Here is a 20,173-nt window from a genome sequence, read left to right on the forward strand (position 1 = left end):
CAGACCCATAGATCCTGCCCCATAGCGACACCAAGGCCTTTGGCCTACACATCATCATCATCATCCATTTCAGCCCCAAAACCCCCAATTTCACCCCAAAAACCCCCAAATTTCACCCCAAACTGGGTCCCTTTTTGCTCCCCATAACCTGCCCCACACATCCCTGCCCCACACATCCCAGCCCCATAGATCCCGAGCGAAAATTTGGGGAAATTCCAGCCCAAAACCCCCGATTTTGGGCCTAAAAACCACACCATTTCAGGCCCAAAAAACCCCAAATTTCACCCCAAACTGCGTCCCCTTTTGCTCCCCATAACCTGCCCCACACACCCCTGCCCCACACATCCCAGCCCCATAGATCCTGAGCAAAAATTTGGTGAAATTCCAGCCCAAAACGCCCAATTTTGGGCCTAAAACACCACCTGATTTCAGGCCCAAAAAACCTCAATTTTCACCCCAAAAAACCCCAAATTTCACCCCAAACTGCGTCCCCTTTTGCTCCCCACACATCCCTGCCCCACACATCCCAGCCCCATAGATCCTGAGCGAAAATTTGGGGAAATTCCAGCCCAAAACGCCCAATTTTGGACCTAAAACCAACCAACTCCAGGCCTAAAAACCACACGATTTCAGGCCCAAAAAACCTCAATTTTCACCCCAAAAACCCCCAAATTTCACCCCAAACTGGGTCCCCTTTTGCTCCCCACACATCCCTGCCCCACACATCCCAGCCCCATAAATCCTGAGTGAAAATTTGGTGAAATTTAAGCCCAAAACGCCCAATTTTGGGCCTAAAAACCACCCCATTTCAGGCCCCAAACAACACAATTTAACCCCAAAAAACCCCAATTTCACCCCCAAAACCCCAAATTTCACCCCAAACTGGGTCCCCTTTTGCTCCCCACACATCCCTGCCCCACACATCCCAGCCCCATAGATCCTGAGTGAAAATTTGGGGAAATTTCAGCCCAAAACGCCCCATTTTGGGCCTAAAACCAACCAACTCCAGGCCTAAAACACCACCTGATTTCAGGCCCAAAAAACCTCAATTTTCACCCCAAAAACCCCCAAATTTCACCCCAAACTGGGTCCCCTTTTGCTCCCCACACATCCCTGCCCCACACATCCCAGCCCCATAAATCCTGAGTGAAAATTTGGTGAAATTTAAGCCCAAAACGCCCAATTTTGGGCCTAAAAACCACCCCATTTCAGGCCCCAAACAACACAATTTAACCCCAAAAAACCCCAATTTCACCCCCAAAAACCCCAAATTTCACCCCAAACTGGGTCCTTTTTTGCTCCCCACACATCCCTGCCCCACACATCCCAGCCCCATAGATCCTGAGCGAAAATTTGGGGAAATTCCAGCCCAAAACGCCCCATTTTGGGCCTAAAAAACACCCAATTTAACCCCAAAAAACCCCAATTTTCACCCCAAAAAACCTCAAATTTCACCCCAAAAAACCCAAATTCCACCCCCAAAAAACCCCAAATTTAAGCCCCCAAACCACCCCATTTAACCCCTAAAAGATTGCACCCCAAACCCCTCAATTTCACCCCAAATTTCACCCCCATAGATCCCACCCCATAGAACCCACCCCGGGATCCTATCGGGAGCGTCAAACTGACCCAAATCTGCCCCGTTTTGCCCCAAAATTGGGTCCATTTTCACCCCCTGGGCCCCATAAGCTGCCCCATAGATCCCACCCCATAGATCCCGCCCCATAAGTACCTGGGGGGGTCGTTGGCCCCTCCCCCGCTCCTCCTTCTTCTTCAAAAAGGCCGAGACGTCATCGTCCCCCTCCCCCCCGATAGCGAGGAGCCTGAAATGGGGCAAAAAACACCGATTTTGGTTAAAAAAGCATCAATTTTACCTCAAAACCGTCAATTTTACCTCAAAAATACCAAATTTTGACCCCAAAAAGCACAATTTTGCCCCCAAAATACCCGATTTCACCCGAAATCTCTGAGCTGTAAGGAGCTGACAGGATTTCCCGCCAAAAAGCACAATTCCCGCCAAAAGAAGGGGTTTCCCGCCAAAAGGCCCAAATTTACCTCAAGAACACCCAAATTTACCTCAAAAACACCCAAATTTACCTCAAAAAACATCAAATTTATCTCAAAAATGCCCAAATTTGCCTCAAAAACCACAAATTTGACTCAAAAAATCCCAAATTTGCCTCAAAAAACCCCAAATTTACCTCAAAAACCATCAAATTTACCTCAAAAACGCCCAAATTTGCCTCAAAACCCCACAAATTTACCACAAAAAACCCAAATTTACCTCAAAATCACCAAATTTACCTCAATCCCAAATTTACCTCAAAAACCACCAAATTTACCTCAAAAAAACCCAAATTTACCTCAAAACCCCCCAAATTTACCTCAAAAACCCCCAAATTTACCTCAAAAACCACCAAACTTACCTCAAAAACCCCAAATTTACCTCAAAAAACCCCAAATTTACCTAAAAAATCCCAAATTTCCCTCAAAAGTCACCAAATTTCCCTCAAAATACATCAAATTTACCTCAAAAAACCCCAAATTTACCTCAAAAAAACCCCAAATTTACCTCAAAGAAACCCAAATTTACCTCAAAAACCCACCAATTTTCCTCAAAAAACCCCAAATTCACCTCAAAAATGCCAATTTTACCCCCAAAATCCACAATTTCACCTCAAAAAACCCCAATTTTATCCCCAAATCCCCAATTTTACCTCAACAACCTCAATTTCCCCCAAAACCCCAACAATTTCAGCCCAAAAACCCTGAATTTTACCTCAAAAAGTCCAATTTTATCCCTCAAAATCTCCATTTTTACCCCAAAAAAGCCAATTTTACCCCCAAAACCTCCAATTTTATCCCAAATTGACGATTTTACCCCAAATTTCAGCCCCAAAAATGCAATTTCAGCCCCCCAAACCCACAAATTTTCCCCAAAACGCCCAAATTTTACCACAAAAAAACCCAATTTCACCCCAAAATCCCAAATTTCAGCAAAAAACCAAAATTTTCCACTCCTACAAAACAATTTTGCCTCAAAATTTAATTTCAATTCTAAAAATTAAAATTTTGGCACCAAAAACAAATTTTCCCCCAAAATTTTGAATTTTTACCAAAAATTTTGTATTTTACCCCAAATTTCCCGCCAGGAACTTGAATTTTGCCCCAAAATTTTGCATTTTGCCCCCCAAATTTTAAATTTTGCCACAAAATCTTAAATTTTGCCCCAAAATTTTAAAATTTTAAGCAAAAATCTTAAATTTTGCCCCTAAATTTTTAAATTTTGACCCAAAATTTTAGGTTTTGACTGAAAATATAAAATTTTTCCCTAAATTCTAAATTTTCCCCCAAGAACCCAAATTGCCCCCAAAAATTTTGAATTTCCCCCAAAAAATTCAAATTTCCCCCAAAAATTTTTGTATTTCCCCCAAAAATATTGAATTTCCCCCCAAAATTTTGAATTTCCCCAAAAAATTTCAAATTTCCTGCCAAAAATTTTGAATTTCCCCCAAAATTCTGAATTTCCCCCCAAAATTTTGAATTTCCCCCAAAAATTTTTGAATTTCCCCCAAAATTCTGAATTTCCCCCCAAAATTCTGAATTTCCCCCCAAAATTTTGTATTTCCCCCCAAATTTTGAATTTCCCCCAAAATTTTGAATTTCCCCCCAAAATTTTGAATTTCCCCCAAAATTTTTGAATTTCCCCCCAAAACTTCAAATTTCCCCAAAAAATTTCAAATTTCCCCCCAAAGTTTTTGAATTTCCCCCAAAATTCTGAATTTCCCCCAAAATTTCAAATTTCCCCCAAAGTTCTGAATTTCGCCCCCAAAAAGCCCAAATTTGACCCCCAAACCCCTCAATTTCCCCCCAAAACGCCGTTCCCGCCCATCCTATGGGTCACCCCCCCCATCTATGGGGCTGCCCCATAGATCCCGCCCCATGGCCTCACCCTCCGAGTCTCGGCTCTTTTTGTCCTCATCGTCGTCCGACAGCTCCGGGTTCTGCGGATGGAACGTGTGGGGCAGCCCCACAGATCCCGCCCCATAGATCTGACCCACAAGTAGCCACCAAAACACCCAAAAACCCCCAATTTCACCCCCAAAACCCCCAATTTCAGCCCCAAAATGGCTCCTCCATTCACTCTATGGGGGGTGAACCCCCCGCTATGGGGCTGCCCCATAGATCCCGCCCCATAAGTGACTCCAAATAGGCCCCAATTTGACCCCAAAGGACCCAATTTTGACCCCAAAAACGCCCAATTTCACCCCAAAATGGCTCCTCCATTCACTCTATGGGGTGTGAACCCCCCCCATGGGGCTGCCCCATAGATCCCGCCCCACAAGTGACCTAAATAGGCCCAAATTTGACCCCAAAAGACCCAATTTTGACCCCCAAAATGCCCAATTTCACCCCAAAATGGCTCCTCATTGCATTCTATGGGGTGTGAACCCCCCACTATGGGGCTGCCCCATAGATCCCGCCCCACAAGTGACCTAAATAGGCCCCAATTTGACCCCAAAAGACCCAATTTTGACCCCCAAAATGCCCAATTTCACCCCAAAATGGCTCCTCAAGTCACTCTATGGGGGGTGAACCTCCTGCTATGGGGCTGCCCCATAGATCCCACCCCACAAGTGCCTCTAAACAGGCCCAAATTTCCCCCAGAGAGCCCAAATTTCCCCCCGAAAAGTCGCGATTTCTACCCCCAAACCCCCCCAAATCCCCCCCAAAACGCCCCCAAGGCCGCTATGGGGCTGCCCCATAGATCCTGCCCCACACGTACCAGCCGATAGGCGGCGATGGCGCCCTCGAAGTCCCGGTTGTATTTGCGGATCTTCTGGCGCAGGCTCCCGAGGGCCTTGGCGTGGTTCTTGTGCATTCGCTTCTTGCCCTCTTTGTCCTCCCAGAGCTGTGGGGCAGACCCATAGATCGACCCATAGATCATGAGGGACCCATAGGGATGTCGAGCGACCCAAAAAACCCCACTTTCCAACCCAAAAAACCCCAAATTTAGGCCCAAAATGAAGAGATTTGAGGCCTAAAAGGCCCAAGTTGAGGCCTAAACGATCAATTTGAGGCCTAAAAGGCTCAAATTTGGGTCCAAAAAGCCACAAATTTGAGGTAAAAAGCCCCAATTTGAGTCCCCAAAACGCCCAATTTCACCCCAAAAAAAGTTTCACCACAAAACTGAGAATTTGAGCCCAAAAATCCCCAATTTCAACCCAAAAAGCGACAAATTTGAGGCCTAAAGGCCCAAGTTGAGGCCTAAATGATCAATTTGAGGCCTAAAGGGCACAAATTTGGGTCCAAAAAGCCACAAATTTGAGGCAAAAAGCCCCAATTTGAGGCCCCAAAACGCCCAATTTCACCCCAAAAAAGTTTCACCTCAAAACTGAGAATTTGAGCCCAAAAATCCCCCAATTTCAACCCAAAAAGCGACAAATTTGAGGCCTAAAGGCCCAATTTGAGGCCTAAATGATCAATTTGAGGCCTAAAGGGCACAAATTTAGGCCCAAAAAGCCACAAATTTGAGGTAAAAAGCCCCAATTTGAGGCCCCAAAACGCCCAATTTCACCCCAAAAATTTTCACCACAAAACTGAGAATTTGAGCCCAAAAATCCCCCAATTTCACCCAAAAAACGACAAATTTCAGGCCTAAAGGCCCAATTTGAGGCCTAAATGATCAATTTGAGGCCTAAAGGGCACAAATTTGGGCCCAAAAAGCCACAAATTTGAGGTAAAAAGCCCCAATTTGAGTCCCCAAAACGCCCAATTTCACCCCAAAAAAGTTTCACCTCACAACTGAGAATTTGAGCCCCAAAATCCCCCAATTTCAGCCCAAATTTGAGGCCCCGGTTCTGCCCCACAGATCCCGTCTGTGGTGTCGCTTTCCCGCCAAAACTGACCCAAATCTGCCCCATTTTCTCCAAGTTTTGCCCCATTTTAGGCCCCAAATTCCGCCCCATTTTTCACCCCATTTTTCCCCATTTTAGGCCCAAATTTCACCCCATTTTCTGCCCCATTTGTCCCAATTTAGGCCCCAAATTCTACCTCAATTTGTGCCCCATTTTCTGCCCCATTTCCTCCATTTTAGGCCCAAATTCACCCCATTTTCTGCCCCATTTTAGGTCCCAAATTTCACCCCATTTTCTGCCCCACTCACCCCATTTTAGGCCCAAATTTCACCCCCTTTTCTGCCCCATTTGTCCCAATTTACGCCCCAAATTTTACCTCAATTTGTGCCCCATTTTCTACCTCATTTCCTCCATTTTAGGCCCAAATTTCACCTCATTTTGAGCCCCATTGTTCCCCATTTTCTGCCCCATTTTAGGTCCAAATTTCACCCCACTTTCTGCCCCATTTCTCCCCATTTTAGGCCCCAAATTTCACCCCTTTTTCTGCCCCATTTTAGGTCCAAATTTCACCCAATTTTCTGCCCCACTCGCCCCATTTTAGGCCCAAATTTCACCTCATTTTGAGCCCCATTTTTCCCCATTTTCTGCCCCATTTTAGGCCCCAAATTTCACCCCATTTTCTGCCCCAGTTTCCCCATTTTAGGCCCAAATTTCACCCCATTTTCTGCCCCATTTTAGGCCCCAAATTTCACCCCATTTTGAGCCCCATTTTCCCCCATTTTAGGCCCAAATTTCACCCCATTTTCTGTCCCATTTTTCCCCATTTTAGGCCCAAATTTCACCCCATTTTCTGCCCCAGTTTCCCCATTTTCCACCCCATTTTCTGCCCCATTTCTGTCATTTTAGGCCCCAAATTTCACCCCATTTTGAGCCCCATTTTCCCCCATTTTAGGCCCAAATTTCACCCCATTTTAGGCCCAAATTTCACCCCATTTTCTGCCCCATTTTAGGCCCAAATTTCACCCCATTTTCTGCCCCATTTTTCCCCATTTTAGGCCCCAAATTTCACCCCTTTTTCTGCCCCATTTTAGGCCCAAATTTCACCCCATTTTCTGCCCCAGTTTCCCCATTTTAGGCCCCAAACTTCCCCCCATTTTCTGCCCCATTTTAGGCCCAAATTTTACCCCATTTTCTGCCCCACTGATCCCCATTTTCCACCCCATTTTCTGCCCCATTTCTATCATTTCAGGCCCCAAATTTCACCCCCTTTTCTGCCTCATTTTAGGCCCCAATTTCACCCCATTTTCTGCCCCACTCACCCCATTTTAGGCCCAAATTTCACCCCATTTTGAGCCCCATTTTTCCCCATTTTCTGCCCCATTTTAGGCCCAAATTTCACCCCATTTTCTGCCCCATTTTTCCCCATTTTAGGCCCAAATTTCACCCCATTTTCTGCCCCAGTTTTCCTCATTTTAGGCCCAAATTTCACCCCATTTTCTGCCCCATTTTAGGCCCAAATTTCACCCCATTTTGAGCCCCATTTTAGGCCCAAATTTCACCCCATTTTCTGCCCCATTTTCCCCCATTTTAGGCCCCAAATTTCACCCCTTTTTCTGCCCCATTTTAGGCCCAAATTTCACCCCATTTTGAGCCCCATTTTCCCCATTTTAGGTCCAAATTTCACCCCATTCTCCCCACATTTCACCCCACAGCTCCCCACATTCTGCCCCATCTTGTACCTCAAATTCTGCCCCATTTTCCCCACTTTAGGCCCCAAATTTGGCCCCACTTCCCACCCCCATATCTCCGCCACCTTACACCCGATCCGCCCCACATTTCACCCCATAGCTCCCCACCCCCTGCCCCACCCCCCACCCCAACCCCAGCCCCATTGCTCCCCATTTTCTACCCCAATTCCCACCCCATTACCCCCAACTCCTCCCCCCATATCTCCACCATTTTACACCCGACCCGCCCCACATTTCACCCCATAGCTCCCCACCCCCTGCCCCACCCCCCACCCCAACCCCAGCCCCATTCCCCCACATTAGGCCCCAAATTTGGCCCAACTTCCAACCCCCATATCTCCGCCATCTCACATCCGATCCGCCCCATATTTGGACCCATAGCTCCCCCCCCTCTGCCCCACAGATCCCCCCCACCTCGTTGAGGAAATCCTCCAGGTCGGCCAGGATGCGGAGGTAGAAGCGCGGGGTCCCCCCCCCGTCCCCCACCACCCCCCGGGCCTTGGCCCAGGCCCGGCCCAGCCCCTCGAATTCCTCCAGGCAGCGCGGGACGTCCCGGATCTTCATGGCGTTCCGGAGGGAGCGGATCAGGCCCGACAGCTCCTCGAACCTGGGGGACATGGGGGTCACAATGGGGGGAGATGTGGGGCAGTGAGTGGGGAGAAAACTGGGCGAAAATCGGGTGAAAATTGGGCGAAAATCGGGCGAAAATGGGGCGAAAATGGGGCGAAAATGGGGCGAAAATGGGGCGAAAATGGGGCGAAAATGGGGCGAAATATGGTGGAAAAATTGGGCTCTAAAGTGGAGCAAATGGGGCACAAAATGGGGGGAAATTTGGGCCTAAAATATGGGGAAAATGGGGCAGAAAATGAGGGGAAATTTGGGGCCTAAAGTGGCAAAAATGGGGCAGAAAATGGGGCTGGAAATGGGGAAAAATGGGGCAGAAAATGAGGGGAAATTTGGGGCCTAAAAGGGGGCAAATGGGGCAGAAAATGGGGAAAAATGGGGCAGAAAATGGGGTAGAATTTGGGGCCTAAAGTGGTGGAAATGGGGCAGAAAATGGGGAGCAAAATGGGGTGAAATTTGGGCCTAAAATGGGGGAAATGGGGCAGAAAATGGGGGGAAATTTGGGCCTAAAGTGAAGAAAATGGGGCAGAAAATGGGGTGAAATTTGGGGCTTAAAAGGGGGAAAATGGGGCACAAAATGGGGAAAAATGGGGCAGAAAATGGGGGAAATTTAGGCCTAAAATATGGGGAAAATGGGGCAGAAAATGAGGGGAAATTTGGGGTCTAAAGTGGCAAAAAATGGGGCAGAAAATGGGGCTGGAAACGGGGAAAAACGGGGCAGAAAATGAGGGGAAATTTGGGGCCTAAAAGGCGGAAAATGGGGCAGAAAATGGGGCTGGAAATTTGGGGCCTAAACTGGTGGAAATGGGGCAGAAAATGGGGAGCAAAATGGGGTGAAATTTGGGCCTAAAATGGGGCAAATGGGGCAGAAAATGGGGGGAAATTTGGGCCTAAAATATGGGGAGAACGGGGCAGAAAATGAGGGGAAATTTGGGGTCTAAAGTGGCAAAAATGGGGCAGAAAATGGGGCTGGAAATCGGGAAAAGTGGGGCAGAAAATGAGGTGGAATTTGGGGCCTAAAAGGGGGAAAATGGGGCAGAAAATGGGGTGAAATTTGGGGCCTAAAATGGGGAAAATGGGGCAGAAAATGTGGAGCAAAATGGGGTGAAATTTGGGGCCTAAAGTGGAGGAAATGGGGCAGAAAATGGGGTGAAATTTGGGGCCTAAAAGGGGGAAAATGGGGCACAAAATGGGGAAAAATGGGGCAGAAAATGGGGGGAAATTTAGGCCTAAAATATGGGGAAAATGGGGCAGAAAATGAGAGGAAATTTGGGGTCTAAAGCGGCAAAAATGGGGCAGAAAATGGGGCTGGAAACGGGGAAAAATGGGGCAGAAAATGAGGTGAAATTTGGGGCCTAAAAGGGGGCAAATGGGGCAGAAAATGGGGTGAAATTTGGGGCCTAAAATGGGGAAAATGGGGCAGAAAATGGGGAGCAAAATGGGGTGAAATTTGGGGCCTAAAGTGGAGGAAATGGGGCAGAAAATGAGGGGAAATTTGGGGCCTAAAGTGAAGAAAATGGGGCAGAAAATGGGGTGAAATTTGGGGCCTAAAAGGGGGAAAATGGGGCAGAAAATGGGGAAAAATGGGGCAGAAAATGGGGGGAAATTTGGGCCTAAAATATGGGGAGAATGGGGCAGAAAATGAGGGGAAAATTGGGGCCTAAAGTGGCAAAAATGGGGCAGAAAATGGGGTGAAATTTGGGGCCTAAAATGGGGCAGAAAATGGGGAAAAATGGGGCAGAAAATGGGGTGGAATTTGGGGCCTAAAATGGGGAAAATGGGGCAGAAAATGGGGAAAAATGGGGAGCAAAATGAGGTGAAATTTGGGGCCTAAAATGGGGCAGAAAATGGGGAAAAATGGGGCAGAAAATGAGGTGAAATTTGGGGCCTAAAATGGAAAAAATGGGGCAGAAAATGGGGGGAAATTTGGGCCTAAAATATGGGGAGAACGGGGCAGAAAATGAGGGGAAATTTGGGGCCTAAAGTGGGGAAAATGGGGCAGAAAATGGGGAGAAATTTGGGGCATAAAATGGAGAAAATGGGGCAGAAAATGGGGGGAAATTTGGGGCCTAAAATGGAAGAAATGGGGCAGAAAATGGGTGGAAATTTGGGCCTAAAATGGAGAAAATGGGGCAGAAAATGGGGAGCAAAATGGTGGGAAATTTGGGGCCTAAAATGGGGAAAACGGGGTAGAAAATTGGGTGAAATTTAGGGTCTAAAGTGGCAAAAATGGGGCAGAAAATGGGGCTGGAAACGGGGAAAAATGGGGCAGAAAATGGGGTGGAATTTGGGGCCTAAAATGGGGAAAACGGAGCAAAAAATGGGGGGAAATTTGGGGCCTAAAATGGGGAAAATGGGGCAAAAGATGGGGGGAAATTTGGGGCCTAAAATGGGGAAAATGGGGCAGAAAATGGGGCTGGAAATTTGGGCCTAAAGTGGTGGAAATGGGGCAGAAAATGGGGCACAAATTGAGATGAAATTTGGGGCCTAAACTGGAACAAATGGGGCAGAAAATGGGGTGAAATTTGGGGCCTAAAATACGGGGAGAATGGGGCAGAAAATGGGGGGAAATTTGGGGCCTAAAGTGGCAAAAATGGTGTAGAAAATGGGGCTGGAAACGGGGAAAAATGGGGCAGAAAATGAGGGGAAATTTGGGGCCTAAAAGGGGGCAAATGGGGCAGAAAATGGGGAAAAATGGGGAGCAAAATGAGGTGAAATTTGGGGCCTAAAATGGGGCAGAAAATGGGGAAAAATGGGGCAGAAAATGAGGTGAAATTTGGGGCCTAAAATGGAAAAAATGGGGCAGAAAATGGGGGGAAATTTGGGCCTAAAGTGGAGGAAATGGGGCAGAAAATGGTGGGAAATTTGGGCCTAAAATATGGGGAAAATGGGGCAGAAAATGAGGGGAAATTTGGGGTCTAAAGCGGCAAAAATGGGGCAGAAAATGGGGTGAAATTTGGGGCCTAAAATGGAGAAAACAGGGCAGAAAATGGGGAGCAAAATGGGGTGAAATTTGGGGCCTAAAATGGAAGAAATGGGGCAGAAAATGGGGGGAAATTTGGGCCTAAAATGGAGAAAATGGGGCAGAAAATGGGGAGCAAAATGGGGTGAAATTTGGGGCCTAAAATGGGGAAAACGGGGTAGAAAATGGGGGGAAATTTGGGCCTAAAGTGGCAAAAATGGGGCAGAAAATGGGGCTGGAAACGGGGAAAAATGGGGCAGGAAATGAGGTGAAATTTGGGGCCTAAAAGGGGGAAAATGGGGCAAAAAATGGGGTGAAATTTGGGGCCTAAAGTGGGGAAAAATGGGGCGTAAAATGGGGTGGAATTTGGGGCCTAAAGTGGAAGAAATGGGGCAGAAAATGGGGTGGAATTTGGGGCCTAAAAGGGGGAAAATGGGGCAAAAAATGGGGGGAAATTTGGGGCCTAAAGTGGAAGAAATGGGGCAGGAAATGGGGGGAAATTTGGGCCTAAAATGGGGCTCAATGGGGCAGGAAATGGGGCAGGAAATGGGGCTCAATGGGGCGGAATTCGGGGCCCAATGTGGGGCAGAATGGGGGGAGCTATGGGGGGAAATGTGGGGGGAATGGGGCAGGAAATGGGGGGCGATTTGGGGCCTAAAATGGGGCAGATTTGGGTTGAGATGTGGGGTGAAGGTTGGGGTTGGTATGGGGCCGCTATGGGGCAGATGTGGGGCAGATGTGGGGCTGCTATGGGGCAGCTATGGGGCAGAACATGAGCTACTTATGGGTCAAACATGGGGGGGTTTGGGGGGCCGGATGTGGGGCGGGATATGGGGGATGTGTGGGGCAGATGTGGGGCTGCCCATGGGGATCTATGGGGCGCTATGGGGCAGCTATGGGGCAGAACATGAGCTACTTATGGGTCAAACATGGGGGGGTTTGGGGGGCGGGATGTGGGGCGGGATGTGGGGGATGTGTGGGGCAGATGTGGGGCTGCCCATGGGGAGCTATGGGGCGCTATGGGGCACTTATGGGGCAGAACATGAGCTACTTATGGGTCAAACATGGGGGGGTTTGGGGGGCGGGATGTGGGGCGGGATATGGGGAACATGTGGGGCCGCTATGGGGCAGATGTGGGGCAGCTATGGGGCCACTATGGGGCAGCTATGGGGCAGAACATGAGCTCCTTATGGGTCAAACATGGGGGGGTTTGGGGGGCGGGATGTGGGGCGGGATATGGGGGATGTGTGGGGCAGATGTGGGGCTGCCCATGGGGATCTATGGGGCGCTATGGGGCAGCTATGGGGCAGAACATGAGCTACTTATGGGTCAAACATGGGGGGGTTTGGGGGGCAGGATGTGGGGTGGGATATGGGGAACATGTGGGGCCGCTATGGGGCAGATGTGGGGCAGCTATGGGGCCACTATGGGGCAGCTATGGGGCAGAACATGAGCTCCTTATGGGTCAAACATGGGGGGGTTTGGGGGGCGGGATGTGGGGCGGGATATGGGGGATGTGTGGGGCAGATGTGGGGCTGCCCATGGGGATCTATGGGGCGCTATGGGGCAGCTATGGGGCAGAACATGAGCTACTTATGGGTCAAACATGGGGGGGTTTGGGGGGCGGGATGTGGGGCGCGATATGGGGAACATGTGGGGCCGCTATGGGGCAGCTATGGGGCAGAACATGAGCTCCTTATGGGTCAAACATGGGGGGGTTTAGGGGGCGGGATGTGGGGTGGGATATGGGGGATGTGTGGGGCAGATGTGGGGCTGCCCATGGGGATCTATGGGGCGCTATGGGGCAGCCCCACGGCCTCACCGCTTGTCCCGGGCGCTGCGCACGACGCGTTTCGTGTCCTCCTCATCCTCACTGAGCAGCAGGGGCCTGGGGGGCAGCGGCAGCTATGGGGCAGCCCCATAGATCCCGCCCCATAGCTCCCAGCCCCATAGGTTCAACCCCATAGATCCCTGCCCCATAGATCCTGAGCTGTAGGTCCCAACCCCATAGGTTCTATTCAGCCCCATAGGTTCTACCCCATAGATCTCGGCCCCATAGATCCTGACCCATAGGTCCCAGCCCCATAGATTCAACCCCATAGATCTCAGCCCCATAGATCCCGCCCCATAGCTCCCAGCCCCATAGATTCAACCCCATAGATCTCGGCCCCATAGATCCTGCCCCATAGCTCCCAGCCCCATAGATTCAACCCCATAGATCCCAGCCCCATAGATCCCGCCCCATAGCTCCCAGCCCCATAGATTCAACCCCATAGATCCCAGCCCCATAGCTCCCAGCCCCATAGATTCAACCCCATAGATCCCAGCCCTATAGATCCTGACCCATAGATCCCAGCTCCATAGGTTCTATTCAGCCCCATAGATTCTACCCCATAGATCTCAGCCCCACAGATCTCAGCCCCATAGGTCCTAGTTCCATAGGTTCTATTCAGCCCCATAGATTCTACCCCACAGATCTCAGCCCCATAGAATCCCCCAACCCCATAGATTCTATTCAGCCCTATAGATCCTACCCCATAGATCCCGCCCCATAGATCCCGCCCCATAGATCCCGACCTGCAGGTCCCAACCCCATAGGTTCTATTCAGCCCCATAGATCCTACCCCATAGATCCCAGCCCCATAGATCCCAGCCCATAGCTCCCAGCCCCATAGATTCAACCCCATAGATCCCTGCCCCATAGATCCTGAGCTGTAGGTCCCAACCCCATAGATTCTATTCAGCCCCATAGATTCTACCCCACAGATCTCAGCCCCATAGATCCCGCCCCATAGGTCCCAGCCCCATAGATTCAACCCCATAGATCTCAGCCCCATAGATCCCGCCCCATAGATTCAACCCCATAGATCTCAGCCCCATAGATCCCGCCCCATAGCTCCCAGCCCCATAGATTCAACCCCATAGATCCCAGCCCCACAGATCCTGAGCTGTAGGTCCCAACCCCATAGGTTCTATTCAGCCCCATAGATTCTACCCCATAGATCTCGGTCCCATAGATCCCGCCCCATAGCTCCCAGCCCCATAGATTCAACCCCATAGATCTCAGCCCCATAGATCCTGCCCCGTAAGTCCCAGCCCCATAGATTCAACCCCATAGATCTCAGCCCCATAGATCCCGCCCCATAGATTCAACCCCATAGATCTCAGCCCCATAGATCCCGACCCATAGCTCCCAGCCCCATAGATTCAACCCCATAGATCCCTGCCCCATAGATTCAACCCCATAGATCCCTGCCCCATAGATCCTGAGCTGTAGGTCCCAACCCCATAGGTTCTATTCAGCCCCATAGATTCTACCCCATAGATCTCGGCCCCATAGGTCCCAGCCCCATAGATCCTGCCCCATAGATCCCAGCCCCATAGATCATTCCCTATAGGTCCCTGCCCCACAGATTCTATTCAGCCCCACAAATCCAACCCTACAGTTCTCAGCCCCATAGATCCCGCCCCATAGGTCCCAGCCCCATAGATTCAACCCCATAGATCTCAGCCCCATAGATCCTGACCCATAGGTCCCAGTTCCATAGGTTCTATTCAGCCCCACAGATCCCACCCCATAGATCTCAGCCCCATAGGTCCCAGCCCCATAGGTCCTGCCCCATAGATCCCAGCCCCATAGATCCCGCCCCATAGATCCCGACCTGCAGGTCCCAACCCCTTGGGTTCTATTCAGCCCCATAGATCCCAACCCCATAGATCTCAGCCCCATACATCTCAGCCCTATAGATCCTGACCCATAGATCCCAGTTCCATAGGTTCTATTCAACCCCATAGATCCCGCCCCATAGATCTCAGCCCCATAGATCCCAGCCCCACAGATCCTGCCCCATAGATCCCTGCCCCATAGATCATTCCCTATAGGTCCCTGCCCCACAGATTCTATTCAGCCCCACAAAGCCAACCCTACAGTTCTCAGCCCCATAGATCCCGCCCCATAGGTCCCAGCCCCATAGATTCAACCCCATAGATCCTGACCCATAGGTCCCAGTTCCATAGGTTCTATTCAGCCCCACAGATCCCACCCCATAGATCTCAGCCCCATAGGTCCCAGCCCCATAGGTCCTGCCCCATAGATCCCAGCCCCATAGATCCCGCCCCATAGATCCCGACCTGCAGGTCCCAACCCCTTGGCTTCTATTCAGCCCCATAGATCCCAACCCCATAGATCTCAGCCCCATACATCTCAGCCCTATAGATCCTGACCCATAGATCGCAGGTCCATAGGTTCTATTCAACCCCATAGATCCCGCCCCATAGATCTCAACCCCATAGGTCCCAGCCCCATAGATCCTGCCCCATAGATCCCAGCCCCATAGATCCCAGCCCCATAGATCATTCCCTATAGGTCCCTGCCCCACAGATTCTATTCAGCCCCACAAATCCAACCCTACAGTTCTCAGCCCCATAGATCCCGCCCCATAGGTCCCAGCCCATAGATCCCGCCCCATAGATCCCAGCTCCATAGGTCCAGCCCCATAGATCTCAGCCCTATAGATCCCGACCCATAAGTCCTAGTTCCATAGGTTCTATTCAGCCCCATAGATCCTACCCCATAGATCTCAGCCCCATAGGTCCCAGCCCCATAGATCCTGCCCCATAGATCCCAGCCCTATAGACTCCACTCACCCCACAGATCCAGCTCCATAGATCCCAGCCCTATAGCTCCTCACCCATAGAACCCACCCAGCCCCATAGATCCTACCCCATAGATCCCAGCCCTATAGACTCCACTCACCCCATAGATCCAGCCCCATAGATCCCAGCCCCATAGCTCCTGACCCATAGAACCCCCCAGCCCCATAGATCCCAGCCCTATAGCTCCTGACCCATAGAACCCCCCAGCCCCATAGATCTTACCCCATAGATCCCAGCCCTATAGATTCCACTCACCCCACAGATCCAGCCCCATAGATCCCAGCGCTATAGCTCCTGACCCATAGAACCCGCCAGCCCCATAGATCCCACCCCATAAATCTCAGCCCCATAGAACCTGACCCATAGAACCCCTCAAACCGCCATTTCCTCCCATTCTATGGGGCAGCCCCACAGATCCCGCCCCACAAGTGACTCCAAAAACCCCCAAATTTGACCCCAAAACCCCCAAATTCGCCCCCAAAACCCCAATTTCGACCCCAAAATCCCATCTCCTCCCATTCTATGGGGCTGCCCCACAGATCCCGCCCCACAAGTGACTCCAAAACCCCCCAAATTCACCCCCAAAACCCCCAATTTCCCCCCAAAACGCCTCCCCCTTCCATTCTATGGGGCGTTAACCCCCCGCTATGGGGCTGCCCCATAGATCCCGCCCCACAAGTGGCTCCAAAAACCCCCAAATTTGACCCCAAAACCCCCAAATTCGCCCCCAAACCCCCAATTTCGACCCCAAAATCCCATCTCCTCCCATTCTATGGGGCAGCCCCACAGATCCCGCCCCACAAGTGACTCCAAAACCCCCCAAATTCGCCCCCAAAAACCCCAATTTCGCCCCCAAAACCGCCCAATTTCCCCCCAAACCGCCCATTTCCCCCCGTTCTATGGGTCGGCCCCCCAGGTGTGGGGCTGCCCCCCAAGTGGCCTCACTTGCCGTAGGCCCCGCCCGCGGGTTTGGGGGCGGGTTCGTCCCCCGAGGCCGAGGATTCTGATTCGCTGTCGGAGCCGGTGGTGAAGAAACGAGACATGGCGGGGAGGGGCGGGGCCGGGGGGCGGGGCCTGGGGGGAAAGGGGCGGAGTCAATGGGGGGGGTGGTCTAGAGGGGGTGGGGTCAAAAGGGGGGCGGGGGGCGGGGTCAAAGGGGGGTGGGGCCAAGGGCGGGGGGTGGGGCCAAGGGCGGGGGGTGGGGCCAAGGGCGGGGGGTGGGGCCAAGGGCGGGGGGTGGGGCCAAGGGCGGGGGGTGGGGCCAAGGGCGGGGGGTGGGGCCAAGGGCGGGGGGTGGGGCCAAGGGCGGGGGGTGGGGCCAAGGGCGGGGGGTGGGGCCAAGGGCGGGGGGTGGGGCCAAGGGCGGGGGGTGGGGCCAAGGGCGGGGGGTGGGGCCAAGGGCGGGGGGTGGGGCCAAGGGCGGGGGGTGGGGCCAAGGGCGGGGGGTGGGGCCAAGGGCGGGGGGTGGGGCCAAGGGCGGGGGGTGGGGCCAAGGGCGGGGGGTGGGGCCAAGGGCGGGGGGTGGGGCCAAGGGCGGGGGGTGGGGCCAAGGGCGGGGGGTGGGGCCAAGGGCGGGGGGGCGGGGCCAAGGGCGGGGGGCGGGGCCAAGGGCGGGGGGCCAAAGAGTGGGGGGTGGGGCCCATGGGTGGGGGGGGGAGTGGAGCCCATGGGGGGGGGGGGGGGTGGGGCCAGCAATGGGGCAAGGGGGGGGGGTGGAGCCAAAAGGGGGCGGGGTCAAAGAGGGGGGTGGGGCCAAGGGGGGGTGGGGCCAAGGGGGGGTGGGGCCAAGGGGGGGTGGGGTCAGCAATGGGGCAATGGAGGGGGTGGGGTCAATGGGGGGGGTGGGGTCAATGGGGGGGTGGGGCCAAGGGGGGGGCCAAAGGGGGGGGTGGGGCCAGCAATGGGGCAATGGGGGGGTGGGGCCAAAGGGGGGGCGGGGTCAAAGGGGGGTGGGGTCAAAGGGGGGTGGGGTCAGCAATGGGGCAATGGAGGGGGTGGGGCCAATGGGGGGGTGGGGCCAATGGGGGGTGGGGCCAATGGGAGGAGGGGGGGCGGGGCCAACAGGGGGAGAGGGGTGGGGCCAATGGGAAGGGGGTGGGGCCAATGGGGAACCCCCCAAATTTCACCCCCCCCACCAAACCCCTCAAATCTCAGCCCCAAAAAGCCCCAAATTTCAGACCCAAAAAACCCAAAATTTGACCCCCAAAATGCCCCAATTTTGACCCAAAACGCCCCCAATTTTCAGACCCAAATCCACCAAAATTTGACCCGCAAAAACACCCCAAATTTGACCCAAAAAACCCCCAAATTTGACCCTAAATCCCCTCAAATTTCAGACCCCAAAACCCCCAAATTTGACCCAAAAACCCCTCAAGTTTCAGACCCAAAAAACCTCAAATTTGGCCCAAAAAAGCCCCAAATTTCAGACCCAAAAAAGCCCCAAATTCAGACCCAAAAAAGCCCCAAATTTGACCCAAAAAAACCCTCAAATTTCAGACCCAAAAACCCCCAAATTCACCCCAAAAGCCCCCAAATTTCAGACCCCAAAACCCCAAATTTTGACCCAAAAAACCCCCAAATTTCAGACCCAAAAAACCCCAAATTTAGACCCAAAAAAACCCTCAAATTTGACCCCAAAAAAGCCTCAAATTTCAGACCCAAAAACCCTCAAATTTGACCCAAAAAAGCCCAAATTTCAGACCCAAAAAACCCCAAATTCGACCCCAAAAAGCCACAAAATTCAGACCCAAAAATCCCCAAATTCACCCCAAAAAACCCTCAATTTTAGGCCCCAAAAACCTCAAATTCAACCCCCAAAAAGCCACAAATTTCAGACCCAAACCCGCCCAAATTTGACCCAAAAACCCCCACGAAATTTTCGACCCCCAAACCCCCAAATCCACCCCAAAAAGCCCCAAATTTTGACCCAAAAACCCCCGAATTCACCCCAAAATTCCCATTTTCCCCAAAACCCCCAATTTTCGCCCCAAAAATCCCCCGCGTGCCAAAAACCTCCAATTTCACCCCAAAAAAAGCCCCAAAATCCCCATTTTTCCCCCCAAACCCCAATTTTGCCCCAAACCGCGCGATTTTCACCCAAAAAGCCCCAAATTTGCCCAAAAAAAAACCAAATTCACCCAAAAAACCCCAAATTTGACCCCAAAAGGCCCCAAATTGACCCAAAAAGCCGCAATTTCACCCCAAAAAAGCCACAAACAACTCACACGAGGTTGGAAAAAGGGCTGGGATGCGGAAGTGACGTCACTTCCGGTGAGCCGCAGTCATTCCCCGCCACTTCCGGCGCGCTCGCGGGGGTTGGCGGGAAAACGAGTCCGGAAATTGGCGGGAAAACCAAAAATCGAGGGTTTAAAGCGAATAAATCGATTAAATCGAATAAAAATCGATTAAAAATCATAATTAATCGAGTTTAATTCAATTAATAAATATAATTAAGAGCTTTAGGATCAAAAATCACCAATTTCAGCCCCAAAATCCCCACATTCGGCCCAAAAAGCAACAAAATCGAGCCCAAAACGCCCAATTGAGGCCTAAAAGGCCCAATTGAGGCCTAAATGATCAATTTGAGGCCTAAAAGGCCCAAATTTGGGCCCTGAAAGTGGCGAATTTGAGGCAAAAAGCCCCAATTTAAGTCCCCAAAACACCCAATTTCACCCCAAAAAAAGTTTCGCCACAAAACTGATAAATTTGGGCCCCAAAAGCCTCAATTTCGGCCCAAAAAGCCCCAATTTGAGGTCTAAAAGGCCCCAATCTGAGGCCTAAAATGCGTCGGGTTTGGCCCCAAAATGGCGCCTCCAGGAGCCCCAATTTTGGGCTTTTTCACCCCAATTTCCTCATAAAATTAACTTAAAAACCCCTTTTTTTGGTCATAAAGGAGTTTAGGCCTCAAATTTGTTGCTTTTTGGGTTAAAATTGCGACTTTTTGGGGTGAAATTGGGGATTTTTGAGGTCAAACTTTTTTGAGGTGAAATTGGGGGTTTTGGGGACCCAAATTGGGGCTTTTTACCTCAAATTTGTCGCATTTTGGGGCCCAAATTTGGCCTTTTAGGCCTCAAATTGGATCTTTTAGGCCTCAAATTTCTCTCTTTTTGGGTTAAAATTGCGACTTTTTGGGGTGAAATTTGCAGTTTTGAGCTGAAACCTTTTTGGGGTGAAATTGGGGGGTTTTGGGGACCCAAATTGGGGCTTTTTACCTCAAATTTGTCGCATTTTGGGGCCCAAATTTGGCCTTTTAGGCCTCAACTTCGGTCTTTAAGCCTCAAACTGGAGCTTTTAGGCCTCAAATCTCTCTCCTTTTGGGTTAAAAT

At 51.2% G+C, this 20,173-nt stretch overlaps 1 protein-coding gene across 1 annotated transcript in view; it reads right to left on the bottom strand.

Annotated features, from left to right (window-relative positions):
- Positions 1-19,733, bottom strand: part of EIF3CL (eukaryotic translation initiation factor 3 subunit C like) — a 58,122-nt gene extending 38,389 nt beyond the window's left edge. The window contains exons 1-8 of the mRNA XM_071801335.1: positions 19,073-19,733; positions 16,794-16,922; positions 13,015-13,080; positions 8,021-8,213; positions 4,787-4,912; positions 3,953-4,004; positions 2,285-2,321; positions 1,733-1,823 (exon numbers count right to left, since the gene is read on the bottom strand). Coding sequence (XP_071657436.1) covers positions 1,733-1,823; positions 2,285-2,321; positions 3,953-4,004; positions 4,787-4,912; positions 8,021-8,213; positions 13,015-13,080; positions 16,794-16,922; positions 19,073-19,263 — 885 coding nt within the window. The 5' untranslated portion in view covers positions 19,264-19,733. The remainder of the gene's footprint in view (positions 1-1,732; positions 1,824-2,284; positions 2,322-3,952; positions 4,005-4,786; positions 4,913-8,020; positions 8,214-13,014; positions 13,081-16,793; positions 16,923-19,072) is intronic.
- Between the last annotated feature and the right edge of the window lie 440 nt (positions 19,734-20,173).

Source organism: Patagioenas fasciata, chromosome 37 (assembly GCF_037038585.1).
Source record: "Patagioenas fasciata isolate bPatFas1 chromosome 37, bPatFas1.hap1, whole genome shotgun sequence".
In the NCBI taxonomy this organism is placed as follows: Eukaryota; Metazoa; Chordata; class Aves; order Columbiformes; family Columbidae; genus Patagioenas; species Patagioenas fasciata.